Source organism: Cyprinus carpio, chromosome A17 (assembly GCF_018340385.1).
Source record: "Cyprinus carpio isolate SPL01 chromosome A17, ASM1834038v1, whole genome shotgun sequence".
NCBI lineage: Eukaryota > Metazoa > Chordata > Actinopteri > Cypriniformes > Cyprinidae > Cyprinus > Cyprinus carpio.
The window spans coordinates 15,955,386-15,979,284 of NC_056588.1; the positions used below are offsets into that span (position 1 = coordinate 15,955,386).

The window sequence follows — 23,899 nt, forward strand, 5'->3', positions numbered from 1 at the left end:
ATACATGATAATGTTTGAAACGTAGTGATGCTGTGAACAGTTATTATCTCAGAAATTTGTCTCAGTATTTCTGTGCACAAGTTTCATACTGATCCTACTGAATATCAGTATCCATTCATTTCAGATAGACTCCATTTGAAAGATTTTTTGTCCTTTTCTCTCGAATTCCAGAAATCTCTAGCTTTTTTAGTTTTCCAAAAATGTCTGAATCTGACTCCTGCACAGATTTTTGTCAGAAGTGCACAGCCCTGCAGCTTAGACAGAAGACTGGATAGGATTTGAGAGTTTAAGACGCAAGTTTACTCATACAGAAATTTAAGCCCACATTTTCATGTAATTGATTAGGATTTCACTATGCAAACAAGATAAAGGCAGCTTCCTGCATTGGAGTAAGAGTTCACCCTGGGGCAAGCATGGCTTTTGACCTGGCCAAGTTAATTCAGTGCCTCCATGAGACGTCAACAGAAACTAATGTGGAAGAGCAGAAACCAACAGTTAGGCTTGGTATTTTACAAGCAGCCGAGATGTTGGAACATCTGGTTATTAAGATTTTTAAATGCTCCAACCAGGTTTTTGTGTCATATAAGTTAAAATTGTAAATTGGATAAATGTACATCTTCATTTTAATGAATTCTGTAGGTTGTTCTAAGCAGAAGCACAAATGTCCTATAGAGACATTTTTGAGTAGGCAAAAATGTTTCATCCCACGGCATCATTCTTGGAGTGGCTCTTAAATTTATGAAGTGTCAGATTTCTAGAGCTGAATCTCAGGATCTAATATGATAAATCAAGGCCTGGGTTTGTGGTTTGGTTCTTTTAAACTCACTATATAAGACTTATATCTTACATTTCACTTGTAACCTTAGTCCAATATGAACACAAAAAGAATGAGAGCAGTTTGTCATCTTTTTGTATTTTTGTTTTTGTATGTGATGGCCTACTTATCCTGCTCACATTCAAGCCCTCTGGCTTGTACTGCTCTAGATACTGTACAAAAAATGAGGCATGGGCATCCAGACCACACCTGAACATGACATGCATGTGTTTTTCATCTTCCTCGATGATTAAAACATTCATCTACCTGAATAGAGAGCGATTCTCGCAGTACACTGGATCCGTACAGAAGTCAGGCTGCATAATGCAGTGCGATGTCAGTGGGAGTGGTCCACTGACATGTAGAGCTCCCACAATGCATCTCTACTGGAATGAAAAGAGCTGACAGTTTGCACATCAGTATGGGAAAGGAAATTAGAGAGTCTATTATCCTTGCTGTGTGTGGTGTGTATGAGAAAGAGAAGAAAAAAAGAGGATAAATCTTTAACAGCAGAAAAGAACCATCTCTATTTACAGCTGCATTAACTGAGAAATGTCAATAAAACCTCATTTAAAAAAAAAAAATGGTGAAGAAGTAGGAAGTAACCAACAAAAGAAAAGGAAATATCAATACAGTAGTGTGTTGTGATACTCTATCATCACAACATTGAATCGATAAGTAATTCAAATGATTGTTATTTCGCATTTTAAAGGAGTAGTTCACCCAAATATGAAAAATCTGTGATCATTTGTTTACTCTCATGCTGTTCCAAACCTGTATGACTTTATTTCTTTTAAAGAATATAAAAGCAGAAATGTTGAAAATCGTCACAGTGGGAGAAAACAGTGAAGGTGAAATAGCCCTTTGAAAGTGGGTCATTTCTAGCACCTTTAAAAATAGTTTGTAGACAGTACATTGAACTCTTACATGTCACACTGAAAAGCTGAGTTATAAAAATCCTAATGGTGAAAGTCAATGTAGCATGACTGCTTGCATGGCTGCTCAGCTATATCAAGTGCATGGACTGGCTTTGTTTTTTTGCAACGTCAACAAGAATAAGCAGATATTAAGACCGGGTATCAGTAACAACATTGCAGTCTGTTACATATCGATACGGGTCATTGCAATTTAATTGGATTGTGATTAAAATGGTCAGATCCACATGAGAGACCCAGTGTATCCATGAGAGAGTAAAAAATTATGATAATATAAATAGAATAATGAAAAATTTGAAGCAATAATGCCTGATATATCAATATCGGAATTTGTCACCACAAAATTTCTTGATATGATATCAAATAAGTAAATGCATGTCTTGCAATGTGGAAAAAAAATGACTTACAAATAATAAAATTAATTCTATAATGTATAATATCTAATAACGTTCTATAATATTATGTAACATAGTATTAAAATTATAAATGTTTATGAATGTATCACTGTATGATAGTTGGAATTCAAACATTTGCAGCATGCTCTCTTTTTTTAATCCTAAAAATGATCCTATAAATAATATATAGATTCTAGAAAATTATGTTTTCTAAATGCATGTTATTGTGAATGATTTTTTGACTCAGATGTACGTCACAATATAGAAGAAAACATCTGTCGCTACTTCTGTTACATCGCAACATTTTATCGAAACTTTTTTTTTTTTTTTTTTTTATAATAGTTTTTGTTTATGGTAACCTTGCCACTAAACATTTCAGTCTAGTTGAGTTTGTCTGTCATCCTCTGTTGGGAACAAGAAGAGGAAGAATTATGCATGAAACCCTCCTGAAATCCACCCTAACCTGAGCAGACTGTTGTTCAGCCCTGCACGCTTTCATAAATGCAGGCATTAATTATGGATTTATTGCTGTCCTTGTCTGTGCGCTACTGTGTCACTATGCAGATCTCAATTATTCATGAGCTGTAGGAGCGTGATAAAGGGGGGTGCACTCATGCAGGACGGTGCAGTTTACAGATTATTTCTCTTTCAGCACCAAATCGTCCGGCTCGCTTTATTGCAGTATTTTAATGACTTGCTCCCCATTTCTCATTTAAAACTAAGACTAATAGCAGTCAGTGGTGACATTTCTGTAATGAGGATGTTGAGCGTGTACTTACACTGACTCTCTGTGATATAAGTTTGTGTATGAAGCTGGGAATCTCAGCTTCACCCCCAGTGTACTCAGTTAATTACAAGTATAAATAAGTAGAATGTCATGCTGAAGAGGCACTTTATTTAGTGTAGTAAAGAAATATGCCGTCCTGCATTGCGCACTTCTGCCCTGGAAAAATGATGTGACATTCACTCTTTTACGCACATCAAATAAAGGGAATTTTATAAAGATTGTCCATATTCTACACTTTGGTAGCAGTTTAGTTTTTGCTTGAATCTTTAGTCAAGATTTATAACACTGAAAATAATCAGTTAGCAATTTTTTTTAACCTTTTCTACCCCATTTCTGACCATAACACAGTGTCCTAACGAGGTCCAAACCATTCTGTGTGATGCGTCACAATTACAACCATTTAGAAAATGAGAAGTGGGATTTTTTAAACTATTATATTTTACTGTGGAGCTACTAGCTACTACTGTTTCTACTGTAAAACTTATAAGTGTATGATATAATATACTTGTGTAAATTAATAATTACAATATCTATATACTTGTATAAAATACACATCATGAATTTATATAAAATTATATATTATTATATTATTTATTATCATCATTTCTAATAACCAAAATCGCATATTGCTCAATAAGAAAATTATTTTTCTTTTTTTTTAAAGGAATTAGTACTTTTATTTAGCAAGCATGCATTGAATTGACAGTATAGTATACATTTACATTGGTGTAGAAGATTTCTTTTGAACTTTCTGTTTGTCAAGGAATCCTGAAAAAGAATGTATTACAATTTCCACAAACTATTAAGCTGTTTTCAGCATCGATAATAATAAGAAATGTTACTTGAGCACCAAATTAACATATTAGAATAATTTCTGAAGGATCATGTGACACTGAAGACTGAAGTAATGGCTGCTGATAATTTAGCTTTGCCATCACAGGAATAAATTACATTTTAAAATATAGTAAAAATAGAAAACTGGTATTTTATATTGTAATAATATTTCACAATATTACAGTTTTCAATATTACTGTATTTTTGATCAAATAAATGTAGCCTTGGTGAGCATAAAGTTTAGAATTATATCTGTTAAAACTCCTTGTTCTTAAAGATCTTTGTTCTCAAGCTGAGTTGGAAAACGTTATGGGAATGCCATAGCGATTTCCGACGCAATGTCTCATTCCCTCTGGGAACCCTGGTTACATACATACCCTGGGACATTTTTAAGCAGTTTTGAAGATTATAATAGTGCGAGGAAGATCTTTAATGAGTTTATTAGCTGACTTCAGGAGTAAATCCTATGTTTCTGTGTAGTAGTGCCCCATGTGCGCACCCCGTTGACTGCTGTAGTTTTGTGCATAAATCGCTGGCGGTCTGTTGTACTGAGACACTAGCAGAAGGTCACCCTATTGATTCAATCCCGCACTGCGGCCTTTGATTACCGGGCTTGACACACCACCGCAATCTATAATGCATTGTATATGCTCTGTGCAGAAATCCATAATGACTCTCTATATTCCACCCTCATTCATAATGAAGGATAAGCGGTGCCTACTTTCCCCAATCTGTCAGATAGTCCCCATCCGTCAGCCTCGTTTTACATGCACAGTGAGTGGCACATTATTTCAGCTCTGTAAATGGTTCCCTTTTAAGATACGACCATGGCCGCTTGTGGGTGTGCAGTATGTATTAACTTCAGATTGTGATACAAGTGCAATTTGACTGTTATTTCTCATTTAAGTCAATAAATGAATGTACAATCATTGACAAGTTGAACTAGAGTCACAGCGATTGTGTTTGTGTGTGTGTGTGTGTGTGTGTGTGTGTGTGTGTGTGTGTGTGTGTGTGTGTGTGTGTGTGTGTGTGTGTGTGTGTGTGTGTGTGTGTGTGTGTGTGTGTGTGGAAAAAGATATTATATTTGACCAGTTTGCACTGAATTGAATGTGATGTGATAAAGTTTTTGCTGGATGCACACGAAAACAAACATACCCTATATACATATTGTCCATGTACATACTATAAAAGACTGTTTCCTCATACAGTGCTGTGTATACTTACATATTGCTTGCTATTTTTGTAAATGACGTGAAACTAAATGCATTATGCAAACATTTCAAACAATAACATGCAACATTGTCACTTGACCTCATTACATACTTTTCATTTTGCATGCACACACACAAAAAAAGGATTTTATCTTGGCAGTCAAGAAAGGGAGTCAGGAAAAACTGTGACAGATATATCTTCCAATTTACATGTCATTCATTGCAGGAGATTTCTTTGGAAGTTCACATTTATGCATTTGGAAGCTTTAATCCAAAACCTCTTACTTTGCATTCAAGGTACACATTTACTGTTTTTTCCTCTCTCTCTGCTCTTTGAGGAAAGCTTGACAAAATCGGAGATGTCATCGAACACAGACAACTCTTTGAGTCATGGTTTTTGTATGACTTGATGTAATCCATAATGTTCATAAATACAAACATAATATAAATGACAATATAAATTTAAACATATACATACTTATGTATTTATATACATAATATATTATTTTATTAATAAATGTAAGTTGTCATACCTCAGACCTCTACATTTTGATTTAAACGATCTTTAAAAATGTGATAAATAATGAAAAAAGCCAATAAGCCTTTTGCATTGTGCTACATACAGTGTATACATGTATATTTATAATATATTTTATTATATTTATGTACATAAAATTACACTTTAACACATGCCATTGTAACAAGTCAAAATTGTTTTGGTTTGCAATTATGTTGTGCAATGACTCAAGGGGAAATTTTCTTCTCTACTTCCTGTAAAGTGATACATTGATAAACAGTTGTTCCCTGTGTCATTGTTATTGCCCTTCTATGTATATTCATGTATGATTTGGAACTTCACTTAAGAAGGCATAATAAATAGAAAACATTAATGTGTTACAAAGTATAGTATTTTCTTTAAATCTGGTGTCTTTCTTGTTATTTCATTTTTGTCCTTCCCTGCACATTTTTGTAGCTGATTAATTCTAAGGAACTCATTATTTGCACTTTTACTTTGTGCTGACTTGACAACTAACTTTCACCACTCACTATAATCCTCAGTAACAGTTGTATGACTAGAGTGTTGTCAGCAGCTAAACTCAATCCAGTTTTATATTCTGTGGAGGAAAAGGCAGAGCGGATAGATAATCTCAGACCTCACTTATGCCTTTATCTCTCACAGTTAGCGGAAGCATGTCCTATCATCTCACTGATCACACATGCTTCTGTGTTTTTACAGGACCAGAATCCCTTGCAGAGTCCTTAGAGGAATAAGAACTCATCAGAGCCATTGGTTTTCTGAAGTATAGTCTCATAAGCAAAGTCTCAAGGGATCTCAAAACCCTCCGCCCCCTCATCTGCAAGGGGCCGCTGCCATGATATAACTTCCAAGTCTTTAAGTGCACACGCAAGTGAGACCCAGCGACCCCTGACGTCCCCCTTCCGCTCTAGAGGAGTCCTGTGGTGGTGTGCTGCCGCTGAGTTGAGTATGCCTCAAGCTCCCGTGTTGTGAAAGGAAAGTGTGCGCTGGGCAGCACTAGGCGCCATGCGTCCGTGGACGGGCTCGTGGCGCTGGATTATGCTGGTGCTGCTGGCCTGGGGCACGCTGCTTTTCTACATCGGGGGTCACCTCGTGAGGGACAGCGAGCATCCGGAACGGTCCAGCAGAGAGCTCTCTAAGATCCTGGCCAAGCTGGAAAGGCTGAAACAGCAGAATGAAGATCTGAGACGCATGGCAGAGACTCTCAGGTTGGTGAAATGTTGAGAAATTTTGTTATTTCTTTCAAATTATTACATTTTCTTTAGGGTTTGTCTTTAAATGTGAGTTACTTAGTTTGCCAGGATAATTTGGGCATCTACTGGAATAGTTAGCCTGCAGGCCCACAGGTTTGAGAAGTCTAATATGTGATATGTTAGATGGATAATAATCTTCCTCCACAAATAAGAAAATCCTAGATTTATTGCTTGTTATCCAAAATTTATCTAGCCATAAACATTGTTAATTTAGCAATAATCAAATATTATTATAGTATTCATTTTAAATTAGTTTTTATTTTTAGTTTTCATTTTAATTTTAGTTTAACTTTTACTGATTTTATGTGCTTTTCATCATTTTTATTTTAATTATTTCTTTTTAGCTTTTTTATTATTTACATTTTAGTTTTAATAATTGTATTACTTTAACCTAAACTTATGTAGTTCGTTGCCAAAACAATGTTTCTAATTTCAGTTAGGTTTTTCGTCTAATATATATATATATTTTTTCATTTCAGCTTTATTTTTTAAATTAATTAAAATATTTTTTAGTTAAAGGTGCTGTATGTAAGATTTTGACTCTACTAAAGCATAACAATACCATAATATGTTTGCAGATATTTAAAGAACATGCTAAGTTAACATACTCGTTTATCTGAAAAACAATGCTACAGTCAGTTATTCTCCTATGCTAAGTTAACATACTTGTTTATCTGACAAAAAAAAAATTTGTTTTTGAAACCCACCCACTGGCAGTTTACCCAATTGTATTTAAGCACCAATCTGTAGCAAATTCACCATATTCAACAATAAATTAAAAGACATTTAGACAAATGTTCACTTTTAGCAGTGTCCATTGTTTATTTCTATTGGACTGTTTATACTTGCTGGGTTACAATTTTTCCTCGTCAGCCAGTAGCTGGCCTTGGTCAGGCTTGCATTAGTCCTTTGCTGTCACGTACTGTGGCATTTGATGGCCACTGAGCTAAATTTCAGCTGCTTTGCTAGTTAAATTATCTTTACCCTCAAGGGAATCTTATATAATTGACAGATGCAAACACACTTCCTTATACTTTATATACTTATACTTCACCTGCCTGCTGTTTTCATCTGAATGCGTGTGTGTGTGTGTGTTCAGTATGCAAGCTTGTGTGCACCATGTATTTCATTAAGCTGTGGTCTTGTCATCTATCTGCTTATGCATTATGTAAGCTCAGTTATTGGTGTTATTGTAAGTTATTAAAATGACCCCAGTGGCTTACCCACAAATGTGCCTCATAATCATCTGATATTTGACAGCGCACATACACACTTCCTCACAATGTTACTGTATTTTTGATCAAATAAATACAGACGACTTTCAAAAACGTAAAAAAAAAAAAAAAAAAAAATCTTGCCATTATCAAATCAGACTTTCAGAACTAGTTATAAATGCTACAGAGTAACCAAAACCTTGGTACACAACGCAATGAAAGAGTTTGGACACATCAGCACCATAAGGAGGACTCTTCCTCTAAAGATTGTATGAACATCAGCCTCCCATAAACAAAAAAAAAAGGAAACACCATGTCCTACTTCCTGCACGGATGTAAACAAGCTTAGGAACAATGAATTTGTTTTATGCTTTTTTGGCAGAACATAAACACAGACTTGTTATTATAGTATGATTTTCAAAAGTGTTTTCAAAAAGAGGCTATTTGAAGGCTTTGAAGCAATGCTTTTTTTCATTCGCAGTCAGTTTCAATGAAGTATTTCTCAACTACTGATCATTTCATGCTCCAGACAATTATACATGATTGAAAACAACTGCTGTATGGGCAATGAAAACCAATGAAAAGTACCTAGTAGCTAGCCTTTACCGACATCAAAGACAGACTGATAGAAAGGAATATATTTATTTAAAGGAATAGGATTAGAATTGAAAAAAGGGGTTAGTGAGACGCTTACCATATGTTCCAGAGAGCTTTCTTTTTTTCCGTGACTCTTTCTGCAGGTTACATTGTGGCATCAGTAGGTGGCAACAAGTGACTAGCCGGGTTTCCATCCAAAATTGCGAATTTAACTTATGTGCAAAATTGGAATATCGCATAAAACATTTGCAAACATGCACCGTTTCCATCCAAGGAGTCAAAGAGAACAAAATCTTCACTTCCTGATAAACTGGCACCATACATCACTAAGAAAAGTAGAAGAAGCTACTGAATATAATAATTTTCCTATATAATAAATTGAATGAATGCGGTTATTGCTTTCGGAGGTGGATGCTGCTGTTTGGGAACGCGGTCATTTAACAGTTCTGGGAGGCAATTATACAGAAATACTTTGTTGACAGACTTTGCTCGAGCATTTCCGAATGACCATATAACAAAACATTTCAGATGCTGTGGAACAAGATCGGTCTGCTGGTTAGTCAGGATTTGCTATCCCATAGCGCAAAGTCACATGACTTTTTTGATGTGCTTGGAGGACTTTATTCACAAAATGCATTTCCATCTCCCATTATTCGCACAGGTCAAAAACCACCTCAAGTGAGCATAAATTTTGTTTTGCGAATTAAGGCATTTTTATTTGAAATTCTGCATTTCCATCACTCGATTCTGATGCGATTCTTCAAAATGCGCATAAAAGCGGGGTGACGGAAACCCAGCTAGTATGTTTATGAGAGAGGAATCGAATCATTGATTCATTCAATAACACTGATTCATTTAGGTAGGTGAAAAGTAGAAAGATTACCTACAGTTATTAAGTGTGCATCCAGTGGACACATTGCCATCCCACGAGGCAACAGGAAAGTAATTGTGAATGGCAGATGTTGTACGTCTGGATTTCATTCATACTACACATATGTGTACTATATAGAACATGTTTTTTATTGTTTGCAATGTGTGTTTCTCATCAAACATAGTACATATTCCTGCAGTGTGCTCTTCAGATGCACCTAATCACTGAGTTATTGAATCATTCACTCGGCACAATGGTATATTATTACTGTGGCTTTGTTTGAAACTTTTTGTTGGTGGAGCAAAAATAGACAAAGTACCTAGCAATACTGTGTCTAAAATGTATGCTACTCAGCATTTACTTCTTGCTGAACTTTTGTATAACAGCAACATCACACTCACAGTTGTGCTGTTTTTATCTTGCCAACATTCTGGAACAACAGCACTTTTGATTGTGTGTATTGCTTTTATTATATTCTTAATATTAATCAAAAACTAGTGAATCGTGAATGGATTTGTCAAGATTCTCACTCCTAATAACCACCCAGAAGTCTTTAGCAACCTATTTAGTCCCTTTCTTTTAAAAGAAATCATGTGTTAACATTAGCTCTGAACTGTTTGGTGTAGCAAACTCCTCATTTTGAACCCTCAGATGAAGGGTTTGCATAGAGATGTTTGACTCTAAAGAGTGTGTGTGTGTGTGTGTGTGTGTGTGTGTGTGTGTGTGTGTGTGTGTGTGTGTGTGTGTGTGTGTGTGTGTGTGTGTGTGTGTGTGCTCGCTACTCAAAGTAGGACAGATGGAGAAAGTGTTATTTGCAGTATATGAACATGTACAGTCCTAATGAACTGAAACAGTTAGTTCTCCTCTTATCGCTCTGACACAGTACAGTATCAGTGCTGTCAGTTTTTCATCAAGAACTTCCTGTGGGAATTATCAGCCACTGATACACACACACACACACACCGTGATTCCACACAGAGCCCACTGATGCTTCATCTCACTTTTTTATTGACTCCTGTATAAATGAAAAAGCAGATAACGCACACACAGAGGGTTGTTCAGCAGATATGTGGGTGAGTGACAAGGCAGGCCAAAGATGGTGCTGTGATTGATCCAGAAGGAGGAACCTGACGGAAGAGAAGGTGTGTGACTCTACTATACTAACCCTGTGTCCAAATAGGCCTGCTTTCCTGCTAAGTAGGATTTTGCAATGTGCTCAATTTGGACATGCAAATTACAGCGGAATACTTCATTGACATTATAGCTGAATTGACCGACAGAAATCTGAGTGAGCTGTGCTTCATACATCACTACACTCTGTACAATACACAACTGGCCTTTATATGACCATACCTTAAGTCAAGTCAGTTTATTTGGCAGTCATTTTGGTAAGGTCCTCAGGCAGCGCTTTTCCATGTAGTAGGCATACATATACTATCCACTTGAATGAGAAAATATTTGTTAGGTTCCTCAGGCAGCGCTTTTCCATGTAGTGTATTTAGTTTTTTTTTTTACATTTTTTCAATGTAACAAATGTATTTTTTTTTTTTTTTTTGCTCAAATCACACTATATTTTTATTGATGGTGTTGATTATGAGTAGATTATTGGATTATTTAGCTATCTGAAATGCTGAAATACGGGACTTCAATTCCTACTGTGCAATCGGCAGTCAATTTGGCTGAAACAAATAATTTCAAATTATAAGGTTGCACTACAAACATCCTTATCTGTGAGTTTGACTGAATGATGTTTTCTTTTAATGTTTGATAGTTGAAGGGTGCAATATTCTCTTTTATGATTACTCCAATTCATTTCCCGGAGTCTATAATCTCCTTCCTCTTATACTGTCTCTTGATATTTGTGTGTGTGTGTGTGAGTACAGGGGATAGTAAAACAGCATGAAAGGATAAGGGTGGAGATGGACTTTGGCTGATAAAGCTGATCTTCTTCATGATTAGAGCGGATATTTAAAGTTTTTTTATGATGACACACGGACACTAATAACCAAGACATGTGCCAGCGTGTGCAAGACCATCTGTGTTTGTCTGAATCTACATTTAAAGGGATAGTTCACCCAAAATGAAAGTCATCGTCTACAAACCTGTATGAGTTTCTCTCTTCTGTTGAGCACAGAAGAAGATATTTCTCATAAAATTTCTTGGGAGAAATAAAAATAGAAACAAGTCTGATGTATATAGGAATACAATTAAAATGGATGGCATATCACAGATAAGTAGTAGATATTGATATATTTTAATCATGTCTCCAACTTTTGTTGAAGAATTTTTGGGATCTTTGCTTAATTTGCTCTCCATTTAATCTCATTGCTGTCAAGGAAAAAAACGATTGAGAGATTTCATTTCAGATTTTGCTTTGATTTTAATACTTGGCTGTCCAGCCAATAAATTCTGCCTATAGGCCACATACACGTGATCTAGGAGCCAGTCACAGCGTGAGATCCTTGCCTCGCGATGTATTGCCATAGAGACTGAACACTTGATTCAGTGACAGTCAATTAGTCCCTGCTAAATGTGACTAATTACTCTCGGGTTTAGACTTGGCCTTTTATTTGACCTCTCTCTTTGGTGCAGCAGTAATAAAAAACATCAGACTGTAATTAGCTCTGAAATAGGTTTCCAAAACACAACTCAAATTGACAAATGTCCAAAGCAAACTATTCTACACCACTACTAGTCATTTGTAAAAGTAAAAACACATTTGTTTCAGGTCCTACTCACATTTGTATAACAAATGTGCACTTTTATGAACCACACCATTTGCATAATTTGCAAAAACAGGCAGTAGTTGTCATCACACACACACACACACACACACATACTGGGGATTTACCAGGAAATTGTACCTAAATTATAGTGATATTATTATTGTATTGTACCAAGTACAATTACAAATAATATTTCCCCTTTTTTATTCCATTGAAATGCACACTTGACAGTATAGCATTGGTTTCAAATTTACTTACAGTATAGCAACAATGTTAATTAATTAGACACTAATTAACACCTAATTTATATAGGGCTGAGTTCAAATATTCTGTCAGGAAGTTGGGACTCCTTAACAGATATTGTTTTCCTTTCATCAGGCCTTTAATTATTGATGTACAGTCACCTGTTGAGATTTCTAAAGTCAAACAAAGGCAGTGATTTTTTTCCCTCCTGCAATCAAAGATCATTAGAACAGAAGAGATTTTACACGAGGAAACTGACAGCTTCCTCCATAATTCATGACGGTCCAGCCTTTAAAGCTCTTCTTCACAGTTCTGGTCTATTATCCATAGTTTAACTATGCTAATTGTAATAATATGCAAAATCATTCATTTGGTTTATACAAAATTATTTGTTATGAAAATAATGTTAAACACGTTTAGTAACAATAAATTCTACTGTCATTGTTTTGATAAATGATTTTCCCTCACTCTCTTAATATATTACATTTTCAGTGGAAGAGCATTGCACTAGCAGCGCAAAAGGTTGTGGGTTCGATTCCCAGGGAACACATGTTAGGTAAAAAGTGTTAGCCTGAATGCACTGTAAGTCGGTTTGGATAAAAGCGTCTGCTAATTGCATAAATGTAAATGTAATATCCTCCTAATGGATGGAATCAAAATCTGAAGCTAAAAAATCAGAGTCTGTGCTCATCATACACTGTTAGATTTTCTATGTAATATGTCAACTTCAACTGCCCAGAATCTACAAATTTGCTTTGAATTTCAGCAACTAACGTCGACTCATCCAGACTACAAATTGGGATTCAAAAATCTGACCAAAAGTCATGTCTTGCATTTTGGTCTTTAGTAATGTTCACAAGGACATTTGAGAGTAGGCCAACCAACTGAAGTTTTATATGTTTATCTATCTATCTTTATTTATCTTTCACCACACAAATGGGTTTCAGCAACTTTAACACAATGGTGCCGTGGAACACCACCATGAACTTATTACAGGGACAATCCCTCTGGAGTCATCTAGGGTTAAGTGCTTTGCTCAGTGGCACAATGACGATGGCTCTCGGCTTACTAATTGCAGGGTTTAAACCAGCAACCTTTCAGATATACACCCTGAGCTTTCGCTGCAACATCACACCACCTCATTACACTTGACAGTCATTCAGTCACAGTGTAACAGCGGTCATGTAGTGGCATCATCCAGCACATCTACATTTGTGTCACACACACACCTACACACCAAGTATCTCACAAAACGGTGTCCAATTCGTCAATGATGACTGAAGAGGTTGACTGTCTGTCTGAGTGTTTGCTAGCTCACTAGCAGCTCTTGTCACTCTGAAATGTTCTAATAGAAGGTCAAAACTATAGCCCACAGCAAGCTGTTGCTGCTTTCACCCAAGTGTGACAGTTTTCTGCATTTTCCACTTTCGGTTTTCACACTTATTTTCATCCTGTCTGCATTTGTGTAAGTGTGTGTGTCCTACTTCAGTACAAGTGTCTCTGTGGGCTGCTACAACATCTCGCAAGGGCTCAGCGTCAGCAGAAAACACGAGGCCTCGTGGGATTTCCATCACACCTCTCTGACAGCCGTTCCCAAACCCTGGTGATTTTCTAAATGCTTCTCTCTCCCCCTGCTGTGAGTGATGTGGCCTCATTAGCTGGTGATTGCTGGTTATGTAATGCCACATGATGAAGCTCAGGTTTCTGAGGACTGGTGATGTGTGAGGAGAACAAAAAGAGAAAGATGGAGAAGGGAGTTCAAGTGAAAAGTGTAGCTTCTATTGTTACTGGCTTCGAGAGAAAACCATTTACTGTTTCTCAGTTTGTGGACAGTTCGGGAGTTTTGTGTTTTTAAAGTGCTTGTTAGGACTGTGTTTGCTTTGGCAGTCTAAAAGACAACATGAAATTGCACCAGCAGCTGTAACTGTTACTGTAACTGTTGTGTGTGTCCTACAGTATTTACAGTATGAGTCAAATTGCATATTTAGTGGCATAAAATTTAGAGTGAGATAAAGTCTTATCATCAGGATTTGTTTTAACAGTGAAAAGTAGACCGGGTACTTATTACATCAACAAAAATATTCTTTTAGAGAGGGGGTCAGTTTTTTTGCACAGTAAGAAAAGAGAAATTAATACAGAGTTCTGGCATGAAACTCTGATGCCGCAGACTTCTAACTCAATCTGACGTAATGACATCATTATCACATGGCATAGCTGATTGGTTCTCTCCTGTATTGGTAGCCAATGAGCTCGCTGCTCAACATTCAAATATATGACTAGAGCTTGCCGTAGCAGTGCAGCTTGCTTCAGAAACCCTCCACATTCCCCAGCTCCACCTGTATAGATCTGCTCTGAGGTGATTCATGTATGCTATATGGGGGTTATTTCATGTGTTATATTTGTAGCAGCAATATTTCTTACATGCTCACAGCAGCATGTTGTGTATGTATTGGCAGTAGCGAGTCTCGGTACTTGCTCTGCCGCAGCAGCAGCATAACAGATTTATTCCGCCAAGACCAAATACATTAACATTATCATGTACATTACCATGCCAATCCCTCCGAGAGTTGTCATGACAGAAATACTTTTATTCAGCAGTAATGCTTTTAATTGATCAAAAAGACTCTTATAATGTTAGAAAATCTTTCTTATGAAGGCTGTTCTTTCTATTCATTAAAAAATATTTTGCACACGAGTTATGCTATAGTGGACACTCACACTGTATAAGCAGTGATGCAGCTATGAGATGGAGGGAAGTTAGCATGGGAAGGGTATGAATACTTTGAAGTGGAATGCAACCCAGAAGTTTAATAAAAATGTCTTAATCAGTATTTGTGCTGTTTTCAGTTAGAATATCTAAACATCTGCATAATAAGATCTATTTCCATGGGAAGCAATTTATTTTTAAAGTTTGTTTCTCTTTAGTTTTTTGCCATAAGCATAAATCTAATAAAACTAATTTAATATAACTAACATAAGCAAAATTTGTCTTGTTTAAGGGCGTTTACATTTATTTAAAGCAAAACAAAAATACTGATTAACAATTTTTTGCATGTTTTTGCAGTTTTTGGATCTGCTCTAATACCTCAGACATTTGAAGGTAACTCTTTCAGAGCTGAGGTTTGTCAGCTCCACAGTAATTTTTTCATTTGTGTACTTGAGTAGAGCATGTTTCTGGCCTAAATAAGAAAGCAATTTGGGTTCATTAAACAAAGTTGTCTTTAATGCAGTATGTCTCCTGACAAACCTCATAAACATGAACTCAACTCAAGGCCTTTGTCTTTCTCACACACACCACTTCTTTGCCCACAGACTCTCTCTTTCTCTCTCACACACAAACCCCATCTCGCTCATTTCCTTTCTCACTCTCTTCTCATTTCGTCCTTGACCAGCCAAGAATGACATAAATGTTTGACATTGCACATTTTCTCCAATTCCAGCATCCCTCCTCATTCTCAGTTTCGCCCATCTATCTTTTTTCTTTTTGTCTGTCTTACATTTTGCTCCTTCTGTTGACAGACATCCATATGACCATTTGATTCCAGGTGAAATGGGAATGCATTGTTTACCATTTCAAAACCCTACGCACGCCTTCTTACAAATGCGTTTCCATCCCTCTGTCCTCAGATAAGACTTCTGCTGCCCTATCCTCATTTTTCCTCCCTCTCCGTCTCTCTATCTCTGTCTCTCTCTCTTTCAGGTGGAGCAGTTTTTCCACAATGCTTTCTATTCACGTCAAACACATTTCAAATACAGCTCAGATTTCCACTACAAACCCACTGCAAGGACACAGCTGTGCATGAGAAAAGGGGAGAACTGAGCTCTGCGATGCTGCCCCCAGTGTGTGTGTGTGTGTGTGTGTGTGTGTGTGTGTGTGTGTACATACACAATCTTAAACATTTCTAAATATTATGTGTATTTCAACTACTTTTAGAGTCACATCACGGCTTGTGAGGTTTATGGTCTCTTAATGTGTCCACTACCTGCCTGATCTGCTAGGAGAATATTGCAGTTCTCTAGGAATGCAACCCAAGGCATCATTAATCCACTAAACAAGCAGTGCAGTATGCAGTTATGAGGGAGATATGAGTCACACAACAATCCTATGCATTAATGCCCTGTATAAATGCAGCAATAACCGCATACTTAAAATTCATAGTTGTAAAACCACTTGTATTTGTTGTACCTGTTCAGATGGCACCTAATGAAGAGTAACACGTTGTGGCCCTCAGGTAATGCGTGTCTGAGAACACTGGTGTATTGAAATTATAATAAGCATTATATAAAAGCAATAGAATTAGTATTTAGATAGCAGAACTATTGTGTGTGTGTGAGAGAGAGAGAGAATATGCAGTATCTGTTGTCTAACAAAGGAAGTCATCTCATAAATTAACTAGATTTCTCTGAAGGAGTGTCAGGGAATGATGGAGGTTCAGGTCTTGGGATGTTCGTCGGTAATGAAGTTTATAAGAAGAAAAATGTGTGTGTGTTGGACATGAGGAGCCCACGCTGGGCAGGCTTCGGTCAATTGTTTGTGTGTCTGTGTGTGATGTATAGCCCCTGCCACCAAATGAATTGCCCGTAGTGGGTGCCGCAACTGATCATTGCATTAAATTGGCACTGGAAGCAAGGAGCAAAGACCCCTGGGAAATTAGCCAACCACAGTTAACCTTGACCCAGTAGGCCACACGATCACTCTCACTCACATGAGCTTGAATGTTCACAATGTTAATGCACAGCGTATGAACGTGTCAATTCCCCAGGCAATGGTCATGCTAGCATATCTCTCTCTGTCTTCTAGGTTACCTGACGGACAGACCGATGGTGGTCCCGGAGCCGTGGGTAAACTACGCAACCTTGAAGAGCAACTGATAAAAGCTAAGGAGAAAATCAACTCTTACCGCAGCCTCCCTGCTGATGGTGTGTAAATATACACTTTTATCTCCATGAACTATACAACTCTGTAGTTTTTATGTAAAGCTAACATAGAATATGAAAAATTACAATTGCCTGCCAGCATTTTCAGTGGTTAAACTGTAAAAAATCATATATTTTTATTTTTAGTGTCAGATTTTTTGAAGTGAAAAAAATTCTTAATATATGAAGCTTTTTTATAATTACTTTTAATGTTGAAAAATTCATATATATGTTCATAAGTGTAATTTTTTTTAAGAATAAATCTTAACCTTTTCTGTTTTTAACGTATTAAAATTAATTTCTGAATATATTAAGCAAATTTTGATTTATTTTTCTTATTTATTTTTACTTGCCTGTCACGAGGTTAAAATACTGGCCGAACCACAAAAAAATCTTGAACGTATCAGAAAAGTCTTTATAAAAGTTTAATTTTTAAGTATCTGAAAATACATTTTAATTTAATTTGATTTCTTAATATATAAGCAAATTAACTAATCCAAACCAAACTCTAACTCTAAAAGAAACTAGAAACTAGCATATTTAGTTTTTGTACCTTTTAAGGATGTCTCTAAACACCTCCAAAGGAGATTTTGTTAGATTTAGTTAACTTCTGGGCATCCTTAAGTATATAGTTAAATAAATGCATACACACACACACACACACACACACACACACGTGTGTGATAGAATGTGAGGGCTGACAGCTCTTTTTTAGATGTGCTGTAATGGCTTGCTGTTAATGCTAAGTCAAGGAAAGATGAAACGTGTCAAATTAATAGGAACCTTTTAATATGGATGAAAAGTGTGTGTGTGTGTGTGTGTGTGTGTGTGTGTGTGTGTGTGTGTGTGTGTGTGTGTGTGTGTGTGTGTGTGTGTGTGTGTGAGAGTATTCACAGTGAAGGACGGTCGTATCACTACAGGGAGTGTGTGAAAATTGTCCTCTAGCCAACCTTTGCCTTCTGTCTACACACACACACACACACGCATCATATATATATATATATATATATATATATATATATATATATATATATATATATATATATATATATACACACACACACACACACACACACACATATATATATATATATATTATATATATATACACACACACACACACTGTGTGTGTGTGTGTGTGTGTGTGTGTAGAAGGATTACATACATACTGTATATACACACACACACACACACACACACACACATATATATATATATATATGTGTGTGTGTGTGTGTGTGTGTGTATATACAGTATGTATGTATGTATGTAATTATGTGGATATGTGGACCTGCAGAATATCCTAGGATACTGGTTATTTTATGATACTATTAAGCACACGTGCACACACACACACACACACATCCTATGTGGCTGGTTTCTGGGTCAGCAGCCCTTATTGTATTGCATTGAAGGATCTTTTGAGAGGAGGAGCTAGTGGAACTCTATACACAGCCATGTGCCAGATTGTCTCACTGCCACTGATACCCTTATTGAATGACATTGCTTTTTAATCCCACACACATTTTTGCGCATTCACACACATACACAGGTCACACAGACTACAATACACATGCATCGTTTCATACGTCCAGCAACAGTGCATCAGTAAATAATCTAGTGATGTACAGTGTGTGATACCCACTGTATGCTTCATCCACGTATAAATACAATTCTCTGAATAATAAAGGTTGCACCTTCTTCAATTATGTTGATGATCAATGTGTTATATGATGAATAGAAATAAAAAAAAACAGCAATTATGTGGAATAGAAAATTTCTATAACATTATAAATGTCTTTACTGTCACTTTTGATGTTATTGTAATGATCTCAAACATTTGAACAGTAGGGTATTTTATGCAATATTGACTCAATATTCACTCAAACGTATTTAAACAGACAAGGTGACTAGGTTTTGACTAGGTGCATTATCTGTATCATAACAGGTGAAAATTATTATTGGCCAATAATGCCAATAATCACAAAATGTACAGATGTTGGCTGATTAGTGGACCTGGCTGATTCATATTGGTCCTTCCTCTCAGTAGTGACCATTAGCATTGAAATAATATGAATGTTTGTTTGCGTGTGTATGCAGGCCCAGGAAAGGACCAGGAGGAGCTCAGGAGGAAGGTGGAGAACGGCGTGAGGGAACTGTGGTATTTCGTACGCAGTGAGTTGAAGAAACTAACACTGGTGGAGACTGGAGCATTACAGAAACATGTGGACACACTCCTTCAGGACCTTGGACACCAGCAGAGGTAATACACACACATCCAGTATATGTAAACATCGGCAATTCACTCATATAGACATTTTGGCCAATAAAGCCAATTGGTCTGCATTATAAATCTACATTTCCTTTCAAATGTAATATATATATTTTTTAAATGCATTCTTGTGATGCAATACTGAATTTTCAGCAGCAATTACTACAGTCTTCAGTGTTACATCCTTCAGAAATCATTCTAGTGTGCTGATTTGCTGATGAAAATGAAATTATTTCTTATTATTAGCAATGCTGAAAACAGTTGTGCTGCTTAATATTTTTGTAAAAACCGTGATTCGTTTTATTTCAGTATTTTTTGATGAATATAAAGTTCAAAAGAATTATTTGTTTTTATTTGTAAATCATTTGTAACATATATATATATATATTTATATATATATATATATATATATATACATACATATATATATATATGGAGGTATCATAATATAATAATATAGGATATGTTTGAAATGATTAGCTGGTTCCTATTCAACTCTCATCAAATCTACATTACACCAATAACTGAAATTCACTTCAGGGGCTTTTTCCCCATGTTTTCAATATCTAAGGCCTCAAAACATTTTGTTGTACAATAGAAGAGATGAATAACAGTTTAATACTTTTGAATACCAGCATAGAGAAGAAATACATATCCATAATGCACATAGTATATGCAGACTTTGCATCCTTTTTTGTGCAAGCTCATTTTCACTTGTCCTAATCATGTGCTACATTTTATTAAAGTGGAAAAATCCTATCCATCTCTAATCTCTTTCTAAATATGTAATGTAATCTCATGGGTCTCTAATACCAATGCTGAGGTTTAATGAGTGTGTATGTTTAGATCAGTGCATTTGCTCGCACTTCAGAAAAAAAAATAAAAATAAAGTAATTACTAGTGCAGTTTTAATTGTATTGTGGATGATTAGCAGTGCATAGGCCAGGCTGACTTTAGTTTGTGACTGTAAAACTAATTTAATATTATTTATTTACAAAATGTTCTGTAATTAGCCATAATCAATTGGCTTAATTAGCAGCTGTGTTTTACAGTGGTCCTTTTGTAATCTTTAGGTCCATCATGTCAGACTTGTATCATCTGAGCCAGGCGGACGGTGCTGGAGACTGGAGAGAGAAGGAAGCTAAAGAACTGTCCGACCTAGTACAGAACAGAATCACATACCTACAGGTACACCACATACATGCACATTTGTTTTTTCCTTTTCCTTTTTCTTTAGGAAGGTTTTAATCTGACATTTTCATTCAAATCTTTTGAATCATATTGACTAAAAAGATTCATTCAGGTTTGTGAACCGATTCACTCAGTGTATCTTATATAATTATGCCTGTTGGTGGTTATAAGTGAGTCTTTTTCTGTCATGAATAAGTCACTGAATGATTTCCTCAACCAATTCATTACAAAACACAGAACTGCTCAAGTCTAAAACAAGTATTATTTTATGTTAAAACTTGCGTGTTAAAACTCTCTTGAAAGAGTGTTTAATTTAATGTAATAAAAGTACTACTTTGAGACTCCAAATGTGATTTGCTCATGACTTTTAAGGCAGAAAATCAATCTAATTCTTTAAAAGGTACATACTTTAGTTAACAAAAATGTGAGTTAGTGTATGGAAATGATCTGTTCATGTAAAAGATGTAAAAACACTGATTTGTCCCTAACTATTGGATGCTATTTTCAGTTTGAAAGGAATGAAATAGAAGCTATGAAGGATGGAAGTACACAACAGTATGACATATTCAATGGACTCTACTTCTATTCCAAAATAGATCCAAACTGGCAATATTAGGCTGGAACAAAAAAAAACAAAACTATATTGCATGGCTCATATGAATGTTGGGGTCCCCCTCCATATCTAAAGCTTTTGACACTACTTCCAGCCCTCACAGCCTCAGTTTTGACTGCATGTTTTGTTTGTTTTTCAAATTAAATATGGCTTCTGTTGTGAATACAGTCTATGGCTGAACAAGATCACATTCATTCACCCTCCTCCTTCCCTCTCCCCATATATCAATGAGAGGGGTGATTATATTGCAGTTGGCGGGACAGCAGTATATTGTCCCTCTCTCTGAGATGGGATGGGGCGGTTGTTTGCGCTGACTCCACACTGGAGACTAAACTGACATTCAGCTGCAACACAATGCAGTGCCTCGCACAAGCACACAGGCTGTAATCAGCAGAGCTCAGCTTCATTTTGTGTGTTTAACCCGTAGCCTGAACTTCTCCTGCTGAAAGACTTCAGAACACAGACACATGCTGAAGTAACGGTTTGAATGTCAACAGCACATTGAAGCTTTAGACAACTGATGCTTTTACCTGATAATCTCCGTATTTATAAAAGATTTATCTTTAAGTGTAATAATGCAGAGGTATGAAAGGGGTCGCATGTCTGCAATGCCAAGTACAAATAATAAAACACGGCTTTATAATAAGAGAACTAAATAAATAGGCTTATCTTTTTAACTAATAGGCTTAGTTATTAATAGGCTTTCAATATGATTTACTTTAAAGCCTTACATGCAGTCAAACTCTACAGTAGGTGCAAATTCATTTTTCATCCAAGACATTTAGCGTGAAATGGCGAAATGGAAATTTCTCATTCACAAAAACGTTATTATTATGAAATAATCAAAATTAAATTGTCTGTTTATTTACTGTACTTAGTAATGTAATACAGAAAATTCTCCTTTTTTCCAATTATATTTATCATATATACACTACCGTTCAAAAGTTTGGGGTCTGTAAGTTACAATCAGGATTCCTGCTCAGTATGGAATTCAATTTTAGTCATTTCCATGTCTGTATAAGCATGGAAAAAATCTAATCAAATATGAATCATTGTTATTATGGCCATTTTTATTAATACTAATGATAATGCAGTATAATATGGGTAAAAAGAAGCCCATTTCTGGTTTGTTGTTGATGATAGGTACGTTTTAGCCTTTTTATATTGTATTATAACCTACTCATTTGACCTATGGGAAAACTTTTGTGGTACTAGTACTATGTTAACTTTGACTAATAGTTTTGTGTCAGTTCTCTCCATCAGAGAGACAGGTTAGAGCGGTAATAAGAGCTGGAGTGTGATTAAAGTGATGGAGTGTATTTTACTTTGTGTGTGAGAGACAGGTTGATAACAAAGAAGCTGTGTCTCTTATGAGAAATGACAGTCCTCTGTCTGTCTCACTACACTGCTGTCATCCATCCCTTATCTACAGTGCTCTCTCTCTCTTGCTCCTTTCTTTTGCTATACTCCAGTCATTCGCCTCTCTGTTGTCTCAGTATGAGAGAAACAGCGATAGATGGAGGGACCATTTTCCGTCCTGTTTGTTGCGTCTTCTTTCATCCAGCCAAGATCATTCAGACGTTATATTCTTCTGGTGTCAGAGCCAAATTTATCATTTCCTCCAGCACATACTAAAAATATTTTCATGCATAAGAGATGATTGGGGAGTTTCAAAAACCTTGACGAATCTGCTTCTTTCTGTTTTTTGTATTCTGTCATGTTTTTATCTTACTGGTAGTCTTGAAAGGTGTATAATACAAATGTCTTGAACCGCTCTGTGAACAGCTCGGTACAGAAGTCACACTTCAGCTGTCAAAAACAAACTCCTGTGGTGTTTTTTGACATCTAGCAGATCAAGGAACCTGCTGGACTATAAAAATGCCAAATACAGCTGCCTCGAGCTGTATTTCTACTCATGTAATGGAATTCAGATGTTTTAAATGTGATTTCTTTGTCTAAACGTGGCCGCTGTATGTGTTGAAATCTCTTCAGTCATCTCTCTCCACTGATCTGTATCTGCAGAACCCTCAGGACTGCAGCAAGGCTCGCAAGCTGCTGTGTAACATCAATAAGGGTTGTGGATACGGCTGCCAGCTGCATCATGTGGTCTACTGCTTCATGATTGCCTATGGCACACAGCGCACCCTCATACTGGAGTCGCAGAACTGGCGCTACGCCACCGGCGGATGGGAGACTGTCTTTAAACCAGTTAGCGACACTTGCACTGACCGCACGGGGGCCTCCACTGGACACTGGTCTGGTCAGTAACACACATGCCCCTCAAATTCGACACAACACGTAACATACAAGGTTAAAAAATGCAATACTTAAATCACACTTCAAGGATTATTATAATGATTGCTCACTCATAGTCTACATTTTAGAATTACACTACCAATCTACATTTTGGAATCATGACTTTTTTATAATGTTTTTGAAAGAAGTCATTAATGCTCACCAAGGATGTGTTATTTGATCAAAAATATGG

General features: G+C 36.3%; 1 protein-coding gene across 3 annotated transcripts in view; it reads left to right on the plus strand.

The window, feature by feature from the left end:
- The window catches only part of fut8a (fucosyltransferase 8a (alpha (1,6) fucosyltransferase)), a 73,266-nt gene that overhangs the window by 41,746 nt on the left and 7,621 nt on the right, over nucleotides 1–23,899 (plus strand). For all 3 annotated transcript variants that reach the window (XM_042774220.1, XM_042774222.1, XM_042774221.1), the window contains 5 exons: nucleotides 6,214–6,722; nucleotides 17,220–17,338; nucleotides 19,436–19,598; nucleotides 20,681–20,795; nucleotides 23,434–23,671. In XM_042774220.1, the coding sequence (XP_042630154.1) occupies nucleotides 6,520–6,722; nucleotides 17,220–17,338; nucleotides 19,436–19,598; nucleotides 20,681–20,795; nucleotides 23,434–23,671 (838 nt within the window). In that variant the 5' untranslated portion in view covers nucleotides 6,214–6,519. The remainder of the gene's footprint in view (nucleotides 1–6,213; nucleotides 6,723–17,219; nucleotides 17,339–19,435; nucleotides 19,599–20,680; nucleotides 20,796–23,433; nucleotides 23,672–23,899) is intronic.